General features: G+C 40.2%; 1 protein-coding gene across 2 annotated transcripts in view; it reads left to right on the forward strand.

The window, feature by feature from the left end:
- The window catches only part of LGR4 (leucine rich repeat containing G protein-coupled receptor 4), an 81,306-nt gene that overhangs the window by 57,685 nt on the left and 3,772 nt on the right, over positions 1-19,849 (forward strand). For both annotated transcript variants that reach the window (XM_065683368.1, XM_065683369.1), the window contains exons 5-17: positions 6,163-6,378; positions 7,017-7,088; positions 8,820-8,888; positions 9,485-9,556; positions 9,657-9,728; positions 10,373-10,441; positions 10,841-10,912; positions 12,157-12,222; positions 13,343-13,414; positions 14,368-14,439; positions 14,727-14,852; positions 16,758-16,879; positions 17,531-17,605. In XM_065683368.1, coding sequence (XP_065539440.1) covers positions 6,163-6,378; positions 7,017-7,088; positions 8,820-8,888; positions 9,485-9,556; positions 9,657-9,728; positions 10,373-10,441; positions 10,841-10,912; positions 12,157-12,222; positions 13,343-13,414; positions 14,368-14,439; positions 14,727-14,852; positions 16,758-16,879; positions 17,531-17,605 — 1,175 coding nt within the window. The remainder of the gene's footprint in view (positions 1-6,162; positions 6,379-7,016; positions 7,089-8,819; positions 8,889-9,484; positions 9,557-9,656; positions 9,729-10,372; positions 10,442-10,840; positions 10,913-12,156; positions 12,223-13,342; positions 13,415-14,367; positions 14,440-14,726; positions 14,853-16,757; positions 16,880-17,530; positions 17,606-19,849) is intronic.

Here is a 19,849-nt window from a genome sequence, read left to right on the forward strand (position 1 = left end):
AGTGAAGGGGAAAGGGACCTGGGGGTCCTGGTGGATAGGAGGATGACCATGAGCCAGCAATGTGCTCTTGTGGCCAAGAAGGCAAATGGCATCTTAGGGTGCATTAGAAAGGGAGTGGTTAGTAGGTCAAGAGAGGTTCTCCTCCCCCTCTACTCAGCCTTGGTGAGGCCGCATCTGGAATATTGCGTCCAGTTCTGGGCCCCTCTGTTCAAGAAGGACAGGGAATTGCTTGAAGGAGTCCAGCGCAGAGCCACAAAGATGATTAAGGGAGTGGAACATCTCCCTTATGAGGAGAGGCTGAGGGAGCTGGGTCTCTTTAGCTTGCAAAAGAGGAGACTGAGGGGTGACCTCATCAATGTTTACAAATATGTAAAGGGTAGGTGTCAGGATGATGGAGCTAGGCTTTTTTCAGTGATATCCAGTGATAGGACAAGGGGCAATGGGTGTAAACTGGAACATAGGAAGTTCCACGTTAACATCAGGAAGAACTTCTTTACTGTAAGAGTGACAGAGCACTGGAACAGGTTGCCCAGGGGGGTTGTGGAGTCTCCTACACTGGAGATATTCAAGGCCCGCCTGGACAAGTTCCTGTGTGATGTACTGTAGGTTACCCTGCTCTTGCAGAGGGGTTGGACTAGATGATCTTTTTAGGTCCCTTCCAACCCTTGGGATTCTGAGATGATGTTCAGTAACAGTGATGACTGATGAAGCATTCTAAGGTCTTACATGTAGTGTGAACCTTTACCAGTGGCAGATAGTTTTTCAACTAACGAAGTTTTAATGGCTTGTCTTCAGAGTTCTTTTTAGTTCCCTGCTTTGCTCTTATTGAAGGGTTAAAGGGGACCAGCCCTTCAGTGAGTCTGTGTTAAACTGTGGGATTAAACTATCGGCACCAGAATGGGGAAAGAAGTTTACCCACATGTCTTTTTTAAACTGCATAAACAATGCCAACTTAAATATGCTGAGTATTCTCTTCTCCCTTGCAGTTTGTTGGTTTTTTTTTTTTTGAGTAAAGAATGTAGAAGAGCTCTCCTGAGCATGTTTGTGCTGAAAGATCTTTAAATAGGCAGCAGTTTAAATATACTGCTCCATAAACTTCACATACTTGCTGAATGACGAGCGTCCCATTTTTCTATGCCATGTTCACCTTCAGAAGCTGTTCTGGTTTTCTTGAAAGCGAGGTATGGGTACTTCTTGTGAGCTTCAGGAATCTCTGGGATTTTTGTAGCCTTTTTGGTTTTTTTAAACTGTCTGGGCTTGCTTAAAGAATTGTTTAAATGTAATATTTAAATAAGAATCAGGAAATTATTTAGAAACTGAATTATCAGAAACTGAAGTGGGATAATGGAAGTTACACAGCATGTAGGTAAAGATCACCTGAATCCTCTGTGCATAATTTGCAGCAAACTTTGTATGATCTCTGGTGCCATCTTAGACATTTACTTAGAAGAAATAGATGTGCTGGCACATCAGTACTGGCAGCTGAAATAGCTTTGGTGTGTATCGTTACTTTGAGAGCTGCTGTAAGTTTGTTGTTGAATAAAGGAAATCCTGGTATTGATGTTCTCAACACATAAGGTAGTGAGAGCCTCTGCTTGATATGCAGTAAGCAAACGTGCAGAGTATTTTAAAGTACCTCTGTTAACATGGTGGGTTTGTTGCCTTGCATTGTAGCAGGATTTCCTAGGTACCAGGCTTATCAGTACTCAACTTCAAAACCTAAAAATCTACTCCACTGTTATTTGAGTGATTTCTTTGTGGTTTCTGAAGGAGCACTTTAAAGAGCAAAAGCTCTTTAATGATTGCTATTGAGCAGAAGTGGTTTAACACAAGAGTTGGGAGAGATTTTTCTTTTCATTAGCATCAGTGTTAAACTGCTATTAGTACAAGGCTGTTAAAAATTTCCCAGCTCCTGAAGCCTGGGAGGCTCAGTGTGGTCACAGTGAGAGTGAGCGAGGCTGGGACAGTAGCTGCAAACAAATCTGCCATAGTCTCCTCTTCCCAAGTAAATAGTGTTAATGTGTGGCAGTACATTCATAATATTACTGAGATTACAGTTATGAGATGTATCTTGTGCAGCTAAGAGCTTGGCTGCTGGCTCATCAGGGAGCATCTACAGCAGTGGCTGCTGGCATGCTGCTGTGGTTTGTTCCCTGAGAGCAAGAGTTGACCATATAATGCCTGGAGAGGCTACAGGATGACAACAAAACATTGTGTCTATGTAAATATAACAATTTCATATGTGTGTGTGTGTGTGTTCGACTTCCCAGCTTTTATTTGTTTGAATTGAGGTAGGAGTTCATCCTAGCTTGAGTTTCCTTAAGTCTGAGTTGATTGAAGTCCTTTAAGTTGCCATGTTCTTTACATGTTTTAACAGCATGTCAAATACTGATATAAGAGCTGCTGATTATATAGGGTCATATCACCCTCCTGCTCTTCTTTCTGGTGGAAGTTGGAGTTTGTTTGAGGAGGGAACTTGAAAGGTAATAAAAGGAAAGGGGGTGGCTCTACAAGTGAACTCTGAATTTATAGACTAAAATGTAAAGGTCTCTCACAAGCCAATGCCTATAGGGAAGCTGGAATTGGAGTAGCTTCTGAAAGATTAAGGAATTTAAGTACATGCCGCAAGCTCTAATTTAAAGAACACAGTCTTATCTTTAACACTTTAGTGGAAAAGGACAGTCTTTGTAAAAGTTCAGTCCAAGTGAAGAATATTACTTGTACTTTGCTAGTTATTTGAGGTAGTGAATATTCCCTTGTCCCATCTTAAACAAAAGGCACAGTCCTTAGTTAGGTTATTTTGTGGATGTTGTCAAATATTCTAGGTTTGCTTTTCGGTTGTTTCACAAAGTCCTCTGTTATGTGCATTTCCCACTAAATAGAAGCATCTCAGCTGTGTTTTGTGCATTGAACATGATAACCGCTTTGATTCATTCAGTGCTCTGCTTGTTGCTATAACATTTGTAAATCACAGGTTTTCTTGTCGAAACTATAAATGCAGGTCAAAGGAAACTCAGGGCAAACAGTCCACTTTTATTTTAGTGATGTATCCATTGGCATCTGTAGCACAGCGATTTTCAGCTGCAGAGATCTGAAAGTCACTATGTAAATAGAGGGTGGGAGACGCACAGATAATCACAGCATGATGTCCTGTCTTTCTGCTTGGCTTGGGCTTTATGATTTGGCATTGTTTATTACTTTCAACTCTATTCAGACATTGCATTTGTTAAGATGATGGTAAAAGTTGGCAAAGAAGTGACAGCCTGAAAAACACCCTTTTTCACCTGGAAACCTGCCTGCTCAATGACAGCTGTGGGTGGTGGTCTTTTCTGCCCCCCCAGTTTTACTGCTGTGGTCAGAAGGTGAACAAAAGACTGGATGGCTGTGCAGAGCCATCAGCTGAAGATGCAGCTACTTGCGTACTCGATCCACTTGTACTGGGGGACATAGGTTGTGGCAATGCAAGGTAGGGATGAAGGGTCCGTCATCATCATCTCTGTGACCTCTTTGTTCTTCCTGGATGAGAGTTCAGCTGCCTTGTTGCTCGCATCCTTCTTTCCTCTGGTCATCTTCTGCTTTTACAGTGGGAGAGGAGGTGCTCCTCAGCTCAGGGCTTCATTGTGTGTTTTGGTTTTCCAGGGCCTACTAGTGTACACGAATTTAGTGTGAAGAGCAGTGAAAGTACAGACATAGGTGTGGACAAGAACCGAGGCCTGCCTTTTGGGTACGCTGCCTTGCTTACAAAATGAAACAAATAAAAACAAGTTAAAAACAAAACAAAAAAAATCAGCAGGTCAGCAGAGAGAAATTAGTTGGAGAAGACTCAGATCTGTTTATTCCACTGGAAAGTAATTCTTTTGATCTTCAGGGAGGTGTGTGAATTTACGGGAGAGAAGAAAGACAGGTAACGTCTAGTTTGTTTTTTTCTTTCTGAAGCACAGCCTCAGGCTTATCCCCCCCCCCCCCCCCATTTCTTCATTATCATCAGACATTTAATTTCTCTGAAATGTTCCAGTCTCAGTGCAGCCTAAAAGCATTCAAACAGAATAGTGTACACACCTGTCAGACCATGGGGCAAATGATAAGGGGATGCCAGTGTATGAACCATAGGAATTAGCTCTTTGATGTATGCCTTTAGAGCTAATGGCACCTTGCTCATCTTAGGAGAGAGCCTTTGGCTGCAGAGAGAGGTTGGAAGGTTCCCACTTGTATGTGTATTTGTTGCTTAATTTGGTGTATTTCTTGTTTTTTTTATTACATGGAAATTCAGCTGCTGAGTTTCCTAATATGTTGAAATCTGTAAACCATGTACATCACAACAACAAAACTCTCTTTTATGGATCTAGATTAGGTGTATCAATTCTTCATCAAGCCTGTCTTCTCCCTTCAAATTCAGTGTTTAAGTTGTCATGACTGCCTCGGATGAAGTGCAGCACAGTCACTTGGTCCACTTTGCCAGCCCAGAGAGGGACAGGACAAGTGGCTGGAGGCAGCAACTTCTTAAACTAACTCAGCTAGAGTTCCCAGAGCGTGTCTGATCATGGCTTTGGAAACACAATGAATGCTTTAATGGAAGTCAAAACCTGTGCTGATTTGTGTCATCTATGCTAATGGAGGAGGGTGTACATGTTCTGTCTCCACAGACAGCAGTGTACATCCCATGGCTGGTACACCAGTTGTTTAAAGGCACTTATGCAAGGTGTTTTCTTCCACATTCACAGCAGTGTCACCATGGTTCAGCTGTGTGTTGACCTTGAGCAGACAGCCTCCGGGGCAGAGAACAGGCAAACATTGCCTATTGCTCACAGCCCTAACCTGCCTTGGGTGGGTTACAGTCCATTTACATCTTGTGGGCTGTCACTGCTGACCTTTCCTCTCAGCTCTATATGAAGAATATTGCTTTATTAATGTTTTGCTTCTTCCTGGGTCACCCTTTGCTGCTGTCTATTTCTGGGGCTTCCATCTGTGTAAATCCAAGCTTAAACTTTTAGTATGGGTGGTTTTCCACTTCTGTTCACAACACATGTGCTTATATGACATAGTGTGGACAAACCTGAATGTGTCCCCATCCATGTCTTTTGCCCACCCTGGTTGCCACTGATGCTATCCAAGTAACCACACTGCTAGTATTGGAAGATGCCAAACCAAATTGGTTCAGAGTGTTGTGCATGAGGAAAAAGCACGTCATCTTGCATAAGAGTTTCTGCTGTTGCTACTAAAGCCATTAGACAAAGAGTTGCAATATCAGGTTTGTCAGTTTTGGTTAATGATAAAATGTTTAATTTGTGAGGATAATTCATAGCTCTGAACTGTTCAAGAACTGCTTTTAAAGGCAGTTCTCTAAAGTAGTCACTTAAGGTGTAGAGCAGCACCACAGCAAAAAGTGTACGTGATGCTGTCAACAGTGTAGCTATAGGAATAATACATTACAGGAGGAGCTACAGGAGAGGAGAGAAGGCTCAGGGGAGACCTTAGAGCAGTCTTCCAATACCTAAAGGGGGCCTACAAGAAAACTGGAGAGGGACTTTTGACAAGGGCCTGTAGTGAGAGGACAAGGTGGAATGGCTTTAAACTGACAGAGGGGAGATTGAGATGAGATCTTATGCAGAAATTCCCTGTGAGGGTGGTGAGGCCCTGGCACAGGTTGCCCAGAGAAGCTGTGGCTGCCCCATCCCTGACAGTGTTCAAGGCCAGGTTAGACAGGGCTTGGAAGCAACTTGGTCTAATGGAAGGTGTCCCTGCCCGTGGCAGGGGTTTGGAACTGGGTGAGCTTTGAGGTGCTTTCCAACCGAAACCATTCTATGGGTCTGTGATAATCACTTCAAATGTATAAATGCCTCTGCAATCTTTGATGCACTATCAAGCTACCATTTTAAAGACCTATTCTGGTATTAGCAGCTGAGGTTTTGTGCGTGTGTGTGAGATGTCTACAGTTAGCAATTCACTTTGCTTATAATTAAATATGCTTATAATTCATATATTCATTATATGCTTATAATTCAATATGCTTATAATCACAGGCTGATTATAAGCATATGAATTTGTTAACATGTTTTATTAAAAATGTCTGAGAAGTTTTTTATGAAGCTTTCTTTCAATTGGTATTTTTACTTATCTGTGGTTTGTGAGTTTCCTGTGTGAATTCTTTCTCTTTTAATGTAGGCGTTTAGATGCCAACCATATTACTGCCATACCAGAAGACAGTTTTGAGGGTCTGGTGCAGTTGCGTCACCTTTGGTTGGATGACAACAGTCTGACAGAAGTTCCCATCTACCCGCTCAGCAATCTGCCCTCTCTGCAGGCGTTGACGCTGGCTCTCAACAAAATAACACACATTCCTGACTATGCATTTACAAACCTTTCAAGTCTTGTTGTTCTGTGAGTATGTGTAACTGTTTCATAGGTTATTCGGATTCTCTCTTCAGTTATTTTGATTACTAGGATGGCACTGAAAATGATGGTTTTGCTATATTTTAGCTCAGTTGTCTAGTAACAGCCTATATTGCCAACACAAGATGAGACCATGTGTACTAGACAATCCACTGAAGGTTTTCTAAAGACTTTCTCTTAAACAGAAAGTCAAATAGGCATGTTCCTCAGATCTCATTTTAGTAATGGGTATTTTGAGCCAATGTTTGTCAAAGAAAGCTTTCAGAGATATTGCAAGAAGAAAATATTATCTGCTACAGACCTGTTTCTGTGTAGTCTTAAATATCTCCAAGGATGATACAAAAAATTATGTATGTTTAAACGTATTCTTATCACCCTTCTGGATAGTGAGTAAAGGTTTAAAATAGGCTGTCTTGACTGTAGGCAGTCTCTTCTGTTTCCATATGAGGATGAAATATTTCTGTCTGGAAGTGAAAGACATTCTTCTGCATAACCTACCTCATGCAATGTTTTTTTCTAAACCATTTAACTGTCTTGATTTCATAGAAATACATGCTAATGTATTAACTTGCATGAAATCATTATCATTAACTTGAGTTTGTAATTCTTCTGTTTTTGCTTTTTAGTCATCTTCATAATAATAAAATAAAAACCATAGGAAAGCACTGCTTTGATGGATTAGACAACCTTGAAACCTTGTAAGTATGCTTCTTAAAGTGATTGATCAGTGTTTGTCTCATTCTCAGCTTAATTAAGGTTACCTCACTGGTATGGTGAAGATCTTGCAAATAAGTCATGTATGCACCGCGCAGCACAGCACCAACACTCGGGGTCCAGTTCAGGTCTTGGAACTGAAGGCTAGTATCAGTGCAGTGCTCCACCAAAACTAATTAATTATGTTGAGAAGCAGGTAAACATTAGCCTGGGTGAAATGTCATGCTGGATGATGTAGCTCTTAATGCTCCTAGCTCTGATCTGGCTGGTGTATCTTTGTGTAGCACTCCACTGAGTCAGGTGGATATATCAGAAGTGTTTAAGTGGCCCTGCAGGTGATAAGGGACAAATATTTGTTTCTCAGATTTACTGTAGGTTTAAACATATTTAAGATACACTGCCAGAACTGTTGTGTGACAACAGGAGGTTTCTCAGAGGGCCCTAGAGAGCTGTTTCTCCATGTTTCCTCCAATACTGGGCGGGCACCACTGCCTGCCACGGAGACTCATTCACGTGTCCCCTCAGCTCCTGAACTGATCCTCTGCAGGCTGATAGGAAACAGCCCAGCTCCTGGTTCTCAGTGTCTCATACAAGAGGTTGACTTGACTTCACTTCAAATACTGGCAGATATTAAGATAATGGACTGGTTTATCTGAAATAGTGAGCTTTATGTTCTTTTGGATGGGGGTGGGAAGCATCACCTTCCCCGCACCTTGTGTCTGCTGTCCCTGCTGACACTTCATAGTCCTCTCAGTATGTGGTGTCCATGGTGGCCAGATCCCACATCTGCAGTACTACTCCATCTCCAGAGTGCCTCCTTGCCAAGGAATGCTTTTCAGCTGCTTGTGTTACATTCCCCACTTCTCTTCATCTCACAGATCAAACATCTAATATGCAGTATCGCTTCAGTGGTGCATTTTGTTATGCTTGGGAGAATGCTAAATAAATAAGGGCAAGAGCAAGCCAGCGACAGCCTCTGTTAACATGAAGGGTTTGGATGACTCCAGGAATGCTGCTTACTCCAACTGTGTTGTCATTCTCTTAGAACCTCAATTAAGTAATAATTAGATGCTATGTATATATGCATAGCAAATGTAAGACTTTTTACACGAGTTTTTGCTGCTTATAAGGAGTCCCTTTCACAGAAACGCAACTGTAGCAGGTCTTGACATTACTGCTGGAATGGTAACAGGTTAACTGTGGTTTCAACAGATCTCTGTCACTGATGTGTATTGATTCAGTGTGATGAGATTTCCCTCTTCTCCTGTTCAGGGTTTATAATTGGTTTTGCTACAAGGTCTGCTATTACCTAACGGCGTATTTACTTCTTGTTTTCTACAGTCTGAAAGCAAACAAAGGGTAGTCATTTCTGTCTACTCTTTTTTTGAACTTTGAAATCTTAGTTTATTTCCATGTAAATTCTGGTGAAGAAAAATCTGTGAGGTGTTGAAAAATAAGGAGCTTTGCTTTAAAGAAACATTTGACTTAATATGAATAATCCTCTAGGTAATATTAAATATCTTACCTAAGTTATTAGCTGGTTATAAAACATGTAAAACATTAGAAGGCTAAATATAAGTTCAGTTATTCTATGGCCTAGTTAAAGATCTTCTGAGAACTTTTTATTTTCATTGAATTGTCTTAAACAAACCTTATTTTGACAATTCATGACCACTGTTAGGAATTTTATAATTCTCCTGCTTTTTTTCTTCTAGGGATTTAAATTATAATAACATGGTAGAGTTTCCTGAAGCCATAAAAGCACTGCCAAGTCTAAAGGAGTTGTGAGTATTACTTATTCTCCCTTTTAACCAGTTTTTTGTCCTTTTCATAAATAAGGAGAAAAAAAAACCCTGGATTTAGGAATGCATATTTTATTATGCAGCAGTCTAAATCAGATTAAGTAATGCTGAGTGAAGCTATAATTAAAGGAAAAATAATCATCAGCTAGACAGGGAACCTATTGAAAATAATTTTGGAGCTGTATAAGCTGTAAGCAATTTCTTCAAGGAGAACCATTACCATAGGTCCTGAATATGAGCTGGTTTTGGCCCCCAGTAGCAGAATTAGGTATTCACTGATCACACATTTTCCTTGTCCCCTCCTTAAGAGAGAAGGAAGAAGAGAGAAAACACAGGATTGTTGTGGGACAGAGGTAGTTTCTTTCTAATTAAATATTTTCTGTTTAGCTGATGTGCAGAAGACAGAAATCATTCCTTCCAAGTTATTTCTACAACTTGACCTATTCTTGTTTAACTACAGTCTTGGTTTTGGCATGATTGGGAATTGAGTAGGTGTGAAGAAAATGACTATTGGTTGAATCTACTGGCAGTATATTTTTAAACTTTTTCTTTTTTTCTTTCTTTGCTAATATCTTTAGGGGATTTCACAGTAACTACATTTCCATAATTCCTGATGGTGCATTTGCAGGAAACCCCCTTCTTAGAACGATGTAAGCAATTTTTATGCACCTATTGTGTATAGGTGTATGTTTGTATGTAGCAGACAGTGACTGTAAGAACAAGGATTAAAACACATTTTTTATTTCCCAGACATTTGTATGATAATCCTTTGTCTTTTGTGGGGAACTCAGCATTTCAGAATCTGTCAGATCTGCATTCCCTGTAAGTATCCTCTCAACTATACAGTAACAATAAATGGATATAAGGATATGAAATGTTGTGGCTAAGAACTCAAAATAATTAAATCTTCTGACTGCCTTACAATTTTTTTGCATTAAGCTTTAATAAACATTGTTATTGTTTGGAATATCCAGTTTGTTAAGAAGCTCTACAACCTTTTTTTAAAATCTTGATTGCTTTGCATAAGACACATAACCTCAGGCCAAATGCTCAGGTTCCTACTTAAACAAACTGCAATATATCTTAGGTGTTTTTTGAACAGGGATGTGCATTGTGAGAATGTTTTGCAGGTTAGTGTATGCGTGTTCTCAAAAGATAGTTCTGAGGGTGATGAGTAAGTGAAGCAGAGTGAGGCTTCAAACTTTGATCTACAAACTGCCTATGCGTTTATGCCCTTTTCATATGCATGTATTCATACAACTTTTATCAGCTTGATGAATTCCAGTTGTTTGCTAATGGAGGAGTGATTTATTAAGCATATTACTTGTATAAGAAGCAGTGAAAATACTTTTACACACTGTTCAAGTGTAAAACTTACACAAAAGCAGTAAGAATGTTAGAATGTCTTGTTAGTGAAAATATCTACCTGATAGCTTACAGCTCATTTTTGTGGGTATATTTTTAAGGGTCATTCGAGGTGCCAGCATGGTGCAGTGGTTTCCTAATTTGACAGGAACTGTTAACCTGGAGAGCTTGTAAGTATCTTCTACAGAAGTCTTTTGCAATAATTTATTTACTTTGACACTCTTGTGGAGTGTTTGAAACACGGTTAGTGGATCTGGAGAGTGACTGCTTATATGTTCTCTTCCTGTAAAAAAATGTAATTATATAGCTTTCCTTAATGTGGTATCTGGGTGCCTCTTAATTATTTTTTTAATAGGGTGAGCTGACAACAGCCTATGAAAAACCCATTGATACTAACTCCTCTCTCACAGAACTGAAAACCAGAAAAGTTGGCCACTTCCAAACAAATTGATGGTTAATGTAGCACCCTGGTAGCTGAGATACCATCCTTATTCTGCTCTTGCATGTGCTTGCTATGCCATCTACCAGCAACAATGCAAACATTTATGTTTTCCCTTTTTTCCCCACAGAACTCTAACAGGGACCAAGATAAACAGTATTCCTGTTAATTTATGCCAAGAGCAAAAGGTGCTACGAACTTTGTAAGTATACACTCCTCTATTTTCATTTGCATCAAAATGTTTTGAAAGAAAAGCAAAAATATTGCTTAGAAACGCTCATCCTAGTAGTTCTGTTGGAGTTGGAGATCCAATTGTGGCTTCTTGATTTTAAGAATCAAGCCTCATGGCAGAATTGATGTAATGACTTATATTCCTTTTATGGGCATGCACTGTGTTTCTTTCTTATGGTATAAAATCCATATAAGGTGGTGCTGCAGAACAGTCTTTGCATCTTCAAACTCATTCTGCCACCACTCGCTAGTAACACAACAGTAGTCATCTACATTCAGAGTAGAGTTTAGTTATGGTGCTGTGACTTTCTGTGTTTGAGAACACAGGAAGGAGCATCATGAACTAAGAGAAATAGGTATGAGGATTAGGAAGAGGATAGCAATACAAAGGAAAGACAGAATAAGCAGTAGAAGGGTGTTTTAGAATAAATGCAAAGAAATCCAAACTAGTAAACCATTGGGAGGGGAGGGGCAAAGCTATGTTTACAAAGTATACATGCAGGAAAATTTGGAACAAAAGCAAGTGGCAAAAAAAGGAGAAGAAAAATAGGTTCTGTTTTATAGAAGACAAACTGGGCGGGGGAAATGATGAGGTGGAATTTATTTTCAAATGGCAGTTTATTTTTGAACAGAAATTTGGGGATGCTTTGCAAGGAGGTACCAACACACTAAATCAAAAATTGCACTAAATTCCTTCACTGCATACCATCTATCCAGTTTGTTCTGAAAAAGCGGATAATTAGAAAACCTTTTTAGATTACAACTCTCAGAATTCAGGGAATTTGTACAGTGTGGTTTTGGGGTAGACGTATATCCAGATGCGGAGGTGAAAGCAGTGAAATAGAATATAGAATATATGTAGGTATAGGATATAGAATCAAAAATACTGGTTGGGAGGTTTCTCATGAGCTGTCAAAGCCACTGCAGAGGCACAGCCTGTTTTTCTGTTACTTTTCAATTACAAGGCACCAGTTTCAGTAGTTCAATTTTGTCAAATAGTTTTTGATGGGTGAAATTTCTGTAACGGTTGCTGGCTTTACCTCACTGATTGAATTGTGGTTTCCTTCATGATTTTCTCTAAACTGCCCTTAGTTTCGTCTCAGACCATTGCTAACAGGAAGATGATGCCAGTCCATTTAATGGTTACAAATGATGAGATGTTTCTAGTAGAGAAGAGCTGGACTAAGCACCTTTCTCCTGTTTTCTGTTTTGAAGGGACTTGTCTTATAACAATATAAAGGACCTGCCAAGTTTTAAAGGCTGCCATTCCTTGGAAGAAATGTAAGAAAAAACCACCTATGGTTTTTATCTTTATTGCCTCCTTAGTATGCTGAATCCAAGTCTCTAGAAACTTTTTTGCTTGTGTTTTATCCTAAGTTTCTAAGATTAATGACGGAGATACGACCATCTAATGTGAGAAGTGTGCTGGATAGAGAATTCAACCACTTGTTTTTAGTGGTTCAATTTCCTCAATTAGCTAAGTTTAAATTGTTCATGTGGCACAAAAAGGAATCCTGCATTTCAGAATAGTATTGCTATACACATAAATGGAATGAGCATTTATATGTTTTTCTTTTTGCCTCTTATCTCTTCCGCTCTTCTTCAGTTCCCTCCAACCATCAGCCTACATTTGTGTAAAATGTTTTTTCCTCCACTCACTGTAAGACACATTCAAAACCCATCTTTGCTTTTCCTTGCTTCATTGAATTTTCTTAAGCTTAATTTCCAGACCCTAAACAATATTTCTGCCTAAGTTGTGGAACATGTTTGCATATGTTCTTACTTCTCCTTTTGTCCCTACTGCACTCAAGCGTCTTGTCTCGTGGCCAAAGCAGGGCTAATAAACTTCTCAAAGGCGTTTGCTGTTACGCTCTTGACATCTTCAGGCTCATTGTACATGTGGTTCATTGTAAAGGGAGCTATTGAACTGGACGTACAGTTCTCCCATTAGCTCTTGAGGTGTTTCTCAACGTATTTCCTTTCATAAATCTGTATTTTGAGAAATTAAAGTACACTGAGGGTCAGAACATACCTAAAGATTCCCTGCAAAATGAAGTGGATTTGCTTTAAATCTCAGTGTGATTCTTCAGAGTTTGCAAAGTATTACTTTTTTGCTTGGAAATAATTCAGTCCATGCTTAAGTCTCTTTTGAATTAAATGAGTTGTGCATTGGGATTAGGCAGAGGTGCCATGAAAGAGCTTCATGGTTGTATTAACATGGAAATAGTATGGGAATAGCTATGGGAAATAGTAAAACTGTTGGCCTGCAAGGGGAGATGAGAAAAGCCTTGCCACTGGTAAGGCTAAATTTATGAATTAGCAGGCACAGAGCTACCTAACCCTTGGTTTGAGGTCAGACCAGTTAACTAATTAGTTCTCTTTATACTTCTTCACTTTGCAGTTCCTTACAGCACAATCAAATCAACGAAATCACAGAGGATACCTTTCAAGGACTGTCCTCCCTTCATGTCCTGTAAGTGCACATAACCGCATTCTGAGTAAAACATGATAATGTTTTTGATTATCATGTAAACTGCTTGGTGTTATAAATCTAATTGATGGCAAAACCCAAGTGTGCTGGATCCTAAAGTGAAGCAAATCTTGTGCAGGAAATATTAGCAGCAGCTATTTCAGTCCTGATATTTTGATTCGCCATTTTGTTTTTCTAGCCTATAAAGATACTTCTAAAAACATACATATACGGAGACTGAAAAATGAGATGGTGTTTTTTTGGTACTCCACTATTTTGCATTATATCACTGCTATCTTGCATTATATTATTACTGTATTATTCCATTATACAGTATTTACTGGAGTGATCCTATATATTTTCCTCAGGATGAGCAGCCCAGTAAACAAAATTATCTCTTTCCCCTATATCTCTTGCTTTAGGAAGATTGTATTAGGAACACTGAAATTATCAGGACAAAAATTGACAGGTGTTTCAAAAGGAATGTCATAATATAAGTCATAGTGGTTCAACTGGATTTTGAAATCCAGCAGAGTGGAGGCCCTTCTGCTTGTTGTTGTGTTGCCTCTCCCCTCCCCTGCCAATGTGCTGGTGTGGTTGTCACCAAAGTGATTTTCCTGGCACCTTCACCCTGGGAGTAAGGGATGCTAGAGCCAGCTTATGCCTTGGGAACACAGGCTGTGATGATAGCGCCAGGAAGGAAGGGAAGCAGGGCAGAAATGGGAGATGGATTCTCCTTTGGGGGTGAGGTGAAGCAGGATACAGCTGCCTTACCAAGGGATTTGGCTGCTACTGCACTTGACTGACTAGGGGAGAGAAGGGAAGCGGGAGGGTTGTCCAGCTTTTCTGACAAAGGCATAATGTATTTGTCACCTTAGCTTTTTTCCCTCATTACAGTGGCTGTTACAAAGTTTTGATAAAACTGATAAAATAATCTCATTTGGCATTCTTTGTAGTGACCTCAGTAGAAATCGGATCCGACAGATCCACAAGGAAGCTTTCACCACTGTTGGAGCTATTGTTAACCTGTAAGTAGACTGTTCTGTGCAGAGACCTCCTCTCTCTAGCATTAAACTGCTGAGATAGTAAATATTTTCAGCTTAAAGTTGATATTTGCCCATTGTGTGTTTCATGCGTGAATGGTGAAACCTCTCCGTAGCTGACCATTGTTTGCAGTGCCTGCTGCACTCACAAGCATCTGCCAGGCCACAGCCTCAGTATGAGGCCTAAAGAGCCTTCTTATTTCAATGGAATGTATGTTAAAGCATCTTCAGACTTACTTTGTTGTAACAATGTCTTAATATTCACATTTCAGAGACCTGAGTTTCAATGAACTCTCTTCAGTTCCAACTGAAGGATTGAGTGGACTGAACCAGCTTAAACTTGCAGGCAATTCAGAGTTGAAAGAAGCTTTGGCAGCAAAGAGCTTTGCAAAGCTCCGGTACGTTGGTAAATAACACCACAGAGTGCCTTGCTTATTTTGACAGTAACAAGCAATAAGACAATAAATTAAGCCAGTTTAGATAATGCTTATGATGACTCATAGAATGGTTTGGCAAGGACCTTAAGCTCATCCAGTTCCAACCCCCTGCCACAGGCAGGGACACCTTCCACTAGACCAGATTGCTCCAGGCCCTGTCCAGCCTTGAACACTGCCAAAGATGGGGCAGCCACAGCTTCTCTGGGCAGCCTGTTCCAGTCCCTCACCACCCTCACAGTAAAGAACGTCTTTTATCTGACCTAAACTTCCCCTGTTTAAGTTTTAACCCGTTAACCCTTGTCCTATCACTACAGTCCCTGATGAAGAGTCCCTCTCCAGCATCCTTACAGGCTCCCTTCAGATACTGGAAGGCTGCTATGAGGTCTTCACGCAGCCTTCTCTTCTCCAGGCTGAACAGCCCCAACTTTCTCAGCCTGTCTTCATAAGGGAGGTGCTCAAGCCCCCTGATCATCCTCATGGCCCTCCTCTGGACTTGCTTCAGCAGCTCCATGTCATTATGCTGAGGACACCAGGACTGTATGCAGTACTCCAAAGTGTGGGGTCTCAAGAGAACAGAGTAGAGGGGTCTACTCTATTAGAGTAGAGCAGAATCAGCTCCTTTGACCTGCTGGTCAGGCCCTCTGCTGAGTCCTGTATTGCCTTATGTTGGCATATATGAAAGGGAACCTGACTATTCTAGTATAGAAGACACTTGCAGGTGTGGTTCCTTGGAGCCTTTTATATTTTTCGTGCACCACTTGTCAGGCAGATAGCACCTAACTTTGGAGTAGTGTTTTCTGGTGGATTCCAGTTGTTACTGAACTGAGCACATCTGTCTTTCAGAGCGTGGAAAATAGGAGCAGAGGCACAGATGTCTTGATTCCATAATCACCACACTTTATAAATACATACGCTATCTGTTCTTGGAGGCAAATGATAAAAGTCACAGCAATCATTAAAATGAAAGCCCAGTACTGATTTCAGTGCGAGGTGGATCAGACAGTGATTAACTGCTTTGTGTTTTCAAAGGTCTTGCTGTACATTAAGAAGCAGTTAAAGATTTTTTTTTTCCTGTATTAATTTGTCTAAGACCACGGAAGGAATCCATGTCACTTTTAGAATCAGGCCTCAGCAGTCCTATAGAAACAGCAGATTGGTTTTAGGTTTTGATCTGTGTTTGAGAACTAAAGCATTGTGGGATCCTTCAGACTGATGACATTTACAAGAACAGAATTCAGAAACAATACTGCAGATAGCTGATATTGTAACCTTGAGTCACAAAAATCAGCTTCTGATCTGCTATTATCTCATTGTTTATGTGGACTTCTTAAATCCCTGTGTGCAGCTGTACTTCTGTACCAGAATTAATAGTATGTGCCATTTCTGTTAAATAAACAAAATAGGGAAAAAAACCCTCCTCTTTTGGGGCCACAAAATGAAGAGTGGGAAGGAAAGACGTAATTTTTAATGTCATCATCTGAGAATTAACTTTCTTACAAAACAGTTACTCCTTAATTAGTTTGCTTAATTAGTTTGCAGTTTCATTTGCACAGCAACACTGCAAACACTGATCAGAATTTGGTTTGTATGAGTAGAATCAGTAGCAAAGAGTGCTAAACATCACACTATTTTCATTGTACTCCTTGCAGCCAACATGTAGGTCTTCACCTATTCTTTATCTCAGCGCAAAAGTTCATCAAAAATGGTTACAACTGATCCAATTTGAAGTAATAGTTTTTTATTAGTGACTGTGACAAAAAGAAGCTTCAAGTTTGGCACTCAAGTGTGCTATCTAAATGTTACTAATAGATGGTAATCTTAACATCGGTTAAAGTAGGTAACACTGGTATTCTGGCTGTACTTCAGGTCACTCTCTGTACCGTATGCTTACCAGTGCTGTGCATTTTGGGGTTGTGATTCTTACTTAAACTCTAATGCTGAAGATTCGGGTCACCAAGATCAAGGTGCCTTGCTGGATCGTGAGAAGGGTAAGCATTTCATTGTGCTAAACCAGCAGTATTATTTTGGGCCACACTAGACTGAATAATGGTGTATGTTGTCTTTGAATAAGGAAATTTGGAAAATGAAAATATTTATAGGGATACAAAAGCTGTCTTTGGAAGTGCTTATTTGTTGCTTACAGATTGGCATTGCCATATTCCTTCTAAATGAAAGTGAAATGTATTATCTGACAGTGCAAGATTTGCCTGTTTAAAAAAAAAAAAAATAGTAAAAGAATAATCTGCCAGAGCAGAAAATGTGTTATAGTTCTTAGTATTTTGACCTTTCTGTTCAGAAAGGACTTGTCCTTTTCACTTAAACCACGTGGTTTCACTTAAAACACGACAGTTCTTTGTGGCGCTTCAAGGCCCATAGATTTTTCTCCAGTGATGATATTGCTGCTTTGTTATAGAGCATTGTGAGTACCTGAGACATGCAATAGTAATTCAAACTGCTGCAGCGATTCCTGCACTGAGCATTTGACTTCATGTGCCAAACGGGAACAGCTCCACTGTTAAAGTCTTGAATGCTGGTGAACTGTTAGGCCTTTGATCTTTCAAAGCGCTACCTCCATCCTTTCCTGAATTTCACTTTTTCTTCCTACAATTAATCTGTTTTTCATTTTTACTTGGATACAGCTGATGCAGATGTTCTAAGAAATGAGGAAAATGAGGAACTGGGACAGACTATTATTCACTGTACACCAGCAACAGGTAAATCTTATAATGTGCTTTAGCATGGTGTTATGCAAATATCTGTCTGCAGAATTACATGTTTCATTCCTCCTAGTCATTCTGTACACAGAAGATGAAATTCTACAAAGCTTGAGTGAAACTTCAGTTGATGTCAGTATTGTTTTGGATGAGCAGTCACAAAGATTTGGCTCAGCTTTAGACACGTAGCACTATACTGGAGAACTATACTAGGAAAAAACAGAACTTTGTTTCCATAAGCAGAACAATCAAGACTGTAACGCTTGTGTTTAGAGCCTGCTGTGTTTAATGCACTGCCCCCTAATTCTGTGTTACTCTTGCCAAAGAGATGTCTATACGAATGCTCATTTGCTTCAATGCGAAGTCAGCTTGTGCTTTAAAAGCTTAACTCAAACTACTGTCACGGGTGGTTTTAACTAAGCCTGATATCTTTGCAGGAGAGAGAATGGGGATCACTTCAGCTAATCTGTTCCCCAGCCCTACTGTAGCCACATTAACTGACAGCAGAGGGCTGTTACAAGTAGCTGGAGCATGCAGTAGCATCTTAAACTGCTACAGCTACCTATGCAATGAGTATTCTTATTGGCATATCAGAACTATTCCAATTCAGGCTTGAACAGCCCAGGAGTGTTGAAAGTCCTTGATCTTGCAAACAAGTGTTTCCATCCTTGGCAGCTTCATTGCTGCCCTTCAGCTTATCTTCCTTGAACTGCGAATTTCCACACACGGTTCCACTTGGCTCTGAAAGCATTTGCTGTGGTGCCTCCTTCAACCTTGCCTTTGCCATGGGCTCTCCAGAGGATTCCTTCTATACCTCTTGTACTCTAATCTTTGCATGAATAGGAACACATAGATGGGAGGAGCAGGATACTTCCAGAGAAGTTAATACTGGATGAGCAGGGGGTTTCCAAGTTCTGTTTCATTCTCTTCTCCTAAACTGGTGTTTTACATCCGTTATGAAAATCTGTCAGCATTTCATCTCTTGGCTAGCTCTGGCTTTAGTATACAGAATATCACAAGGATTTCTTAATCACAATCAAAAAAATTGTGGTCAGAAAGTCAAAATACATTATTAATGTAGCTGTACGTGATCTGAGAAATAATTTGACCAAAGCTGCTTATTTGCTTTTGATCCTCTGTTCACAGAACAAGAATTCAGATGGTGTGTTACATAGGTTAAATCTCTAAAGCTTTTAGCTCTCTCTTTTTGTCCATGCCAGAGATGCTGTAGCTCTAAAAGGAATGAAGAGCGTGTTCTACAAGTTCACAATTTGCCTTGTTTTTCACCAGTCCCTCCCATACTAACAACTTGTTTTCTATACCGTGCTGTCGTCTGGTCATAAGTAGGACACTCCACCCACCACCTAAGTTCTGAATCATTGCTCATCTCGTAGATCCACTTTCTGCTTTGCCTAATGGCAGGAATGGATTGCTGAACACTGGTACTCAAGTAGCATAGCACTGTAAGCTGTGAAACTCGTCTTTCCCAGCATGAATTTCCCCCTGTGGGCTGGGAATATTGGTTAAAGGGGAGGGTAATTTTTAATTCTAAGGATAGCTAGACCCTGTGAGAAAGACAGGAAAATGTGGTGGGTTTTTTTTCTCCAAAGATGCCTCACTGCACAGCTACTAGAAAAATGATTTTTGAAGCACAGCATTGACACTTTTACATTTCCTAAGGTGAAAGTTGTTTTCATTTACAAGTAGATTCAGCTTAGCAGGTATTTTTGCATCTCATGAACGTACCGTAAAAATAATTATTCTGGTGAAGATGTCTCAGTAATATCTGTAAAAAAGGGAATTTTACTGATCTGATAATCCAGTTAGCATCATTATTTCTTGCCCAGAAATGAAGCTTGTTCTTTTAAACAAACTAGCAGATTCTTTTTTGATTTGTCACTTCAGTAATTTCTGGAAGTTGCTTTAGGCTTTGGGAGATTCTTGAGCTGGCATTTAATCGTTCTGCCTCGTTGCTGTTCCAGCCTGCAGGAGGGATGGGTTGTACTTACCTTTCACCTGCCTGAAGGAAGGGCATGAGCTGCACAGAGCCAGGAGTCGTGGGCTGAATCCAGCTCCGAACCTCCAGCCCAAGGTGGTAGCACAGTCTGGGGCTTTCCTGCTCTGCCTTCAGCTCCCAGAGTGCCATCCCCAACTATTGTGCTTTGGACAATTAGCAGTGCCTAATGGGGATGTAGGAGGGGTTAGCTCTTCTAATTGTTACTTAAAATCAGTAGGATTTCCCTA

Source organism: Lathamus discolor, chromosome 6, assembly GCF_037157495.1.
Source record: "Lathamus discolor isolate bLatDis1 chromosome 6, bLatDis1.hap1, whole genome shotgun sequence".
Lineage (NCBI taxonomy): Eukaryota > Metazoa > Chordata > Aves > Psittaciformes > Psittacidae > Lathamus > Lathamus discolor.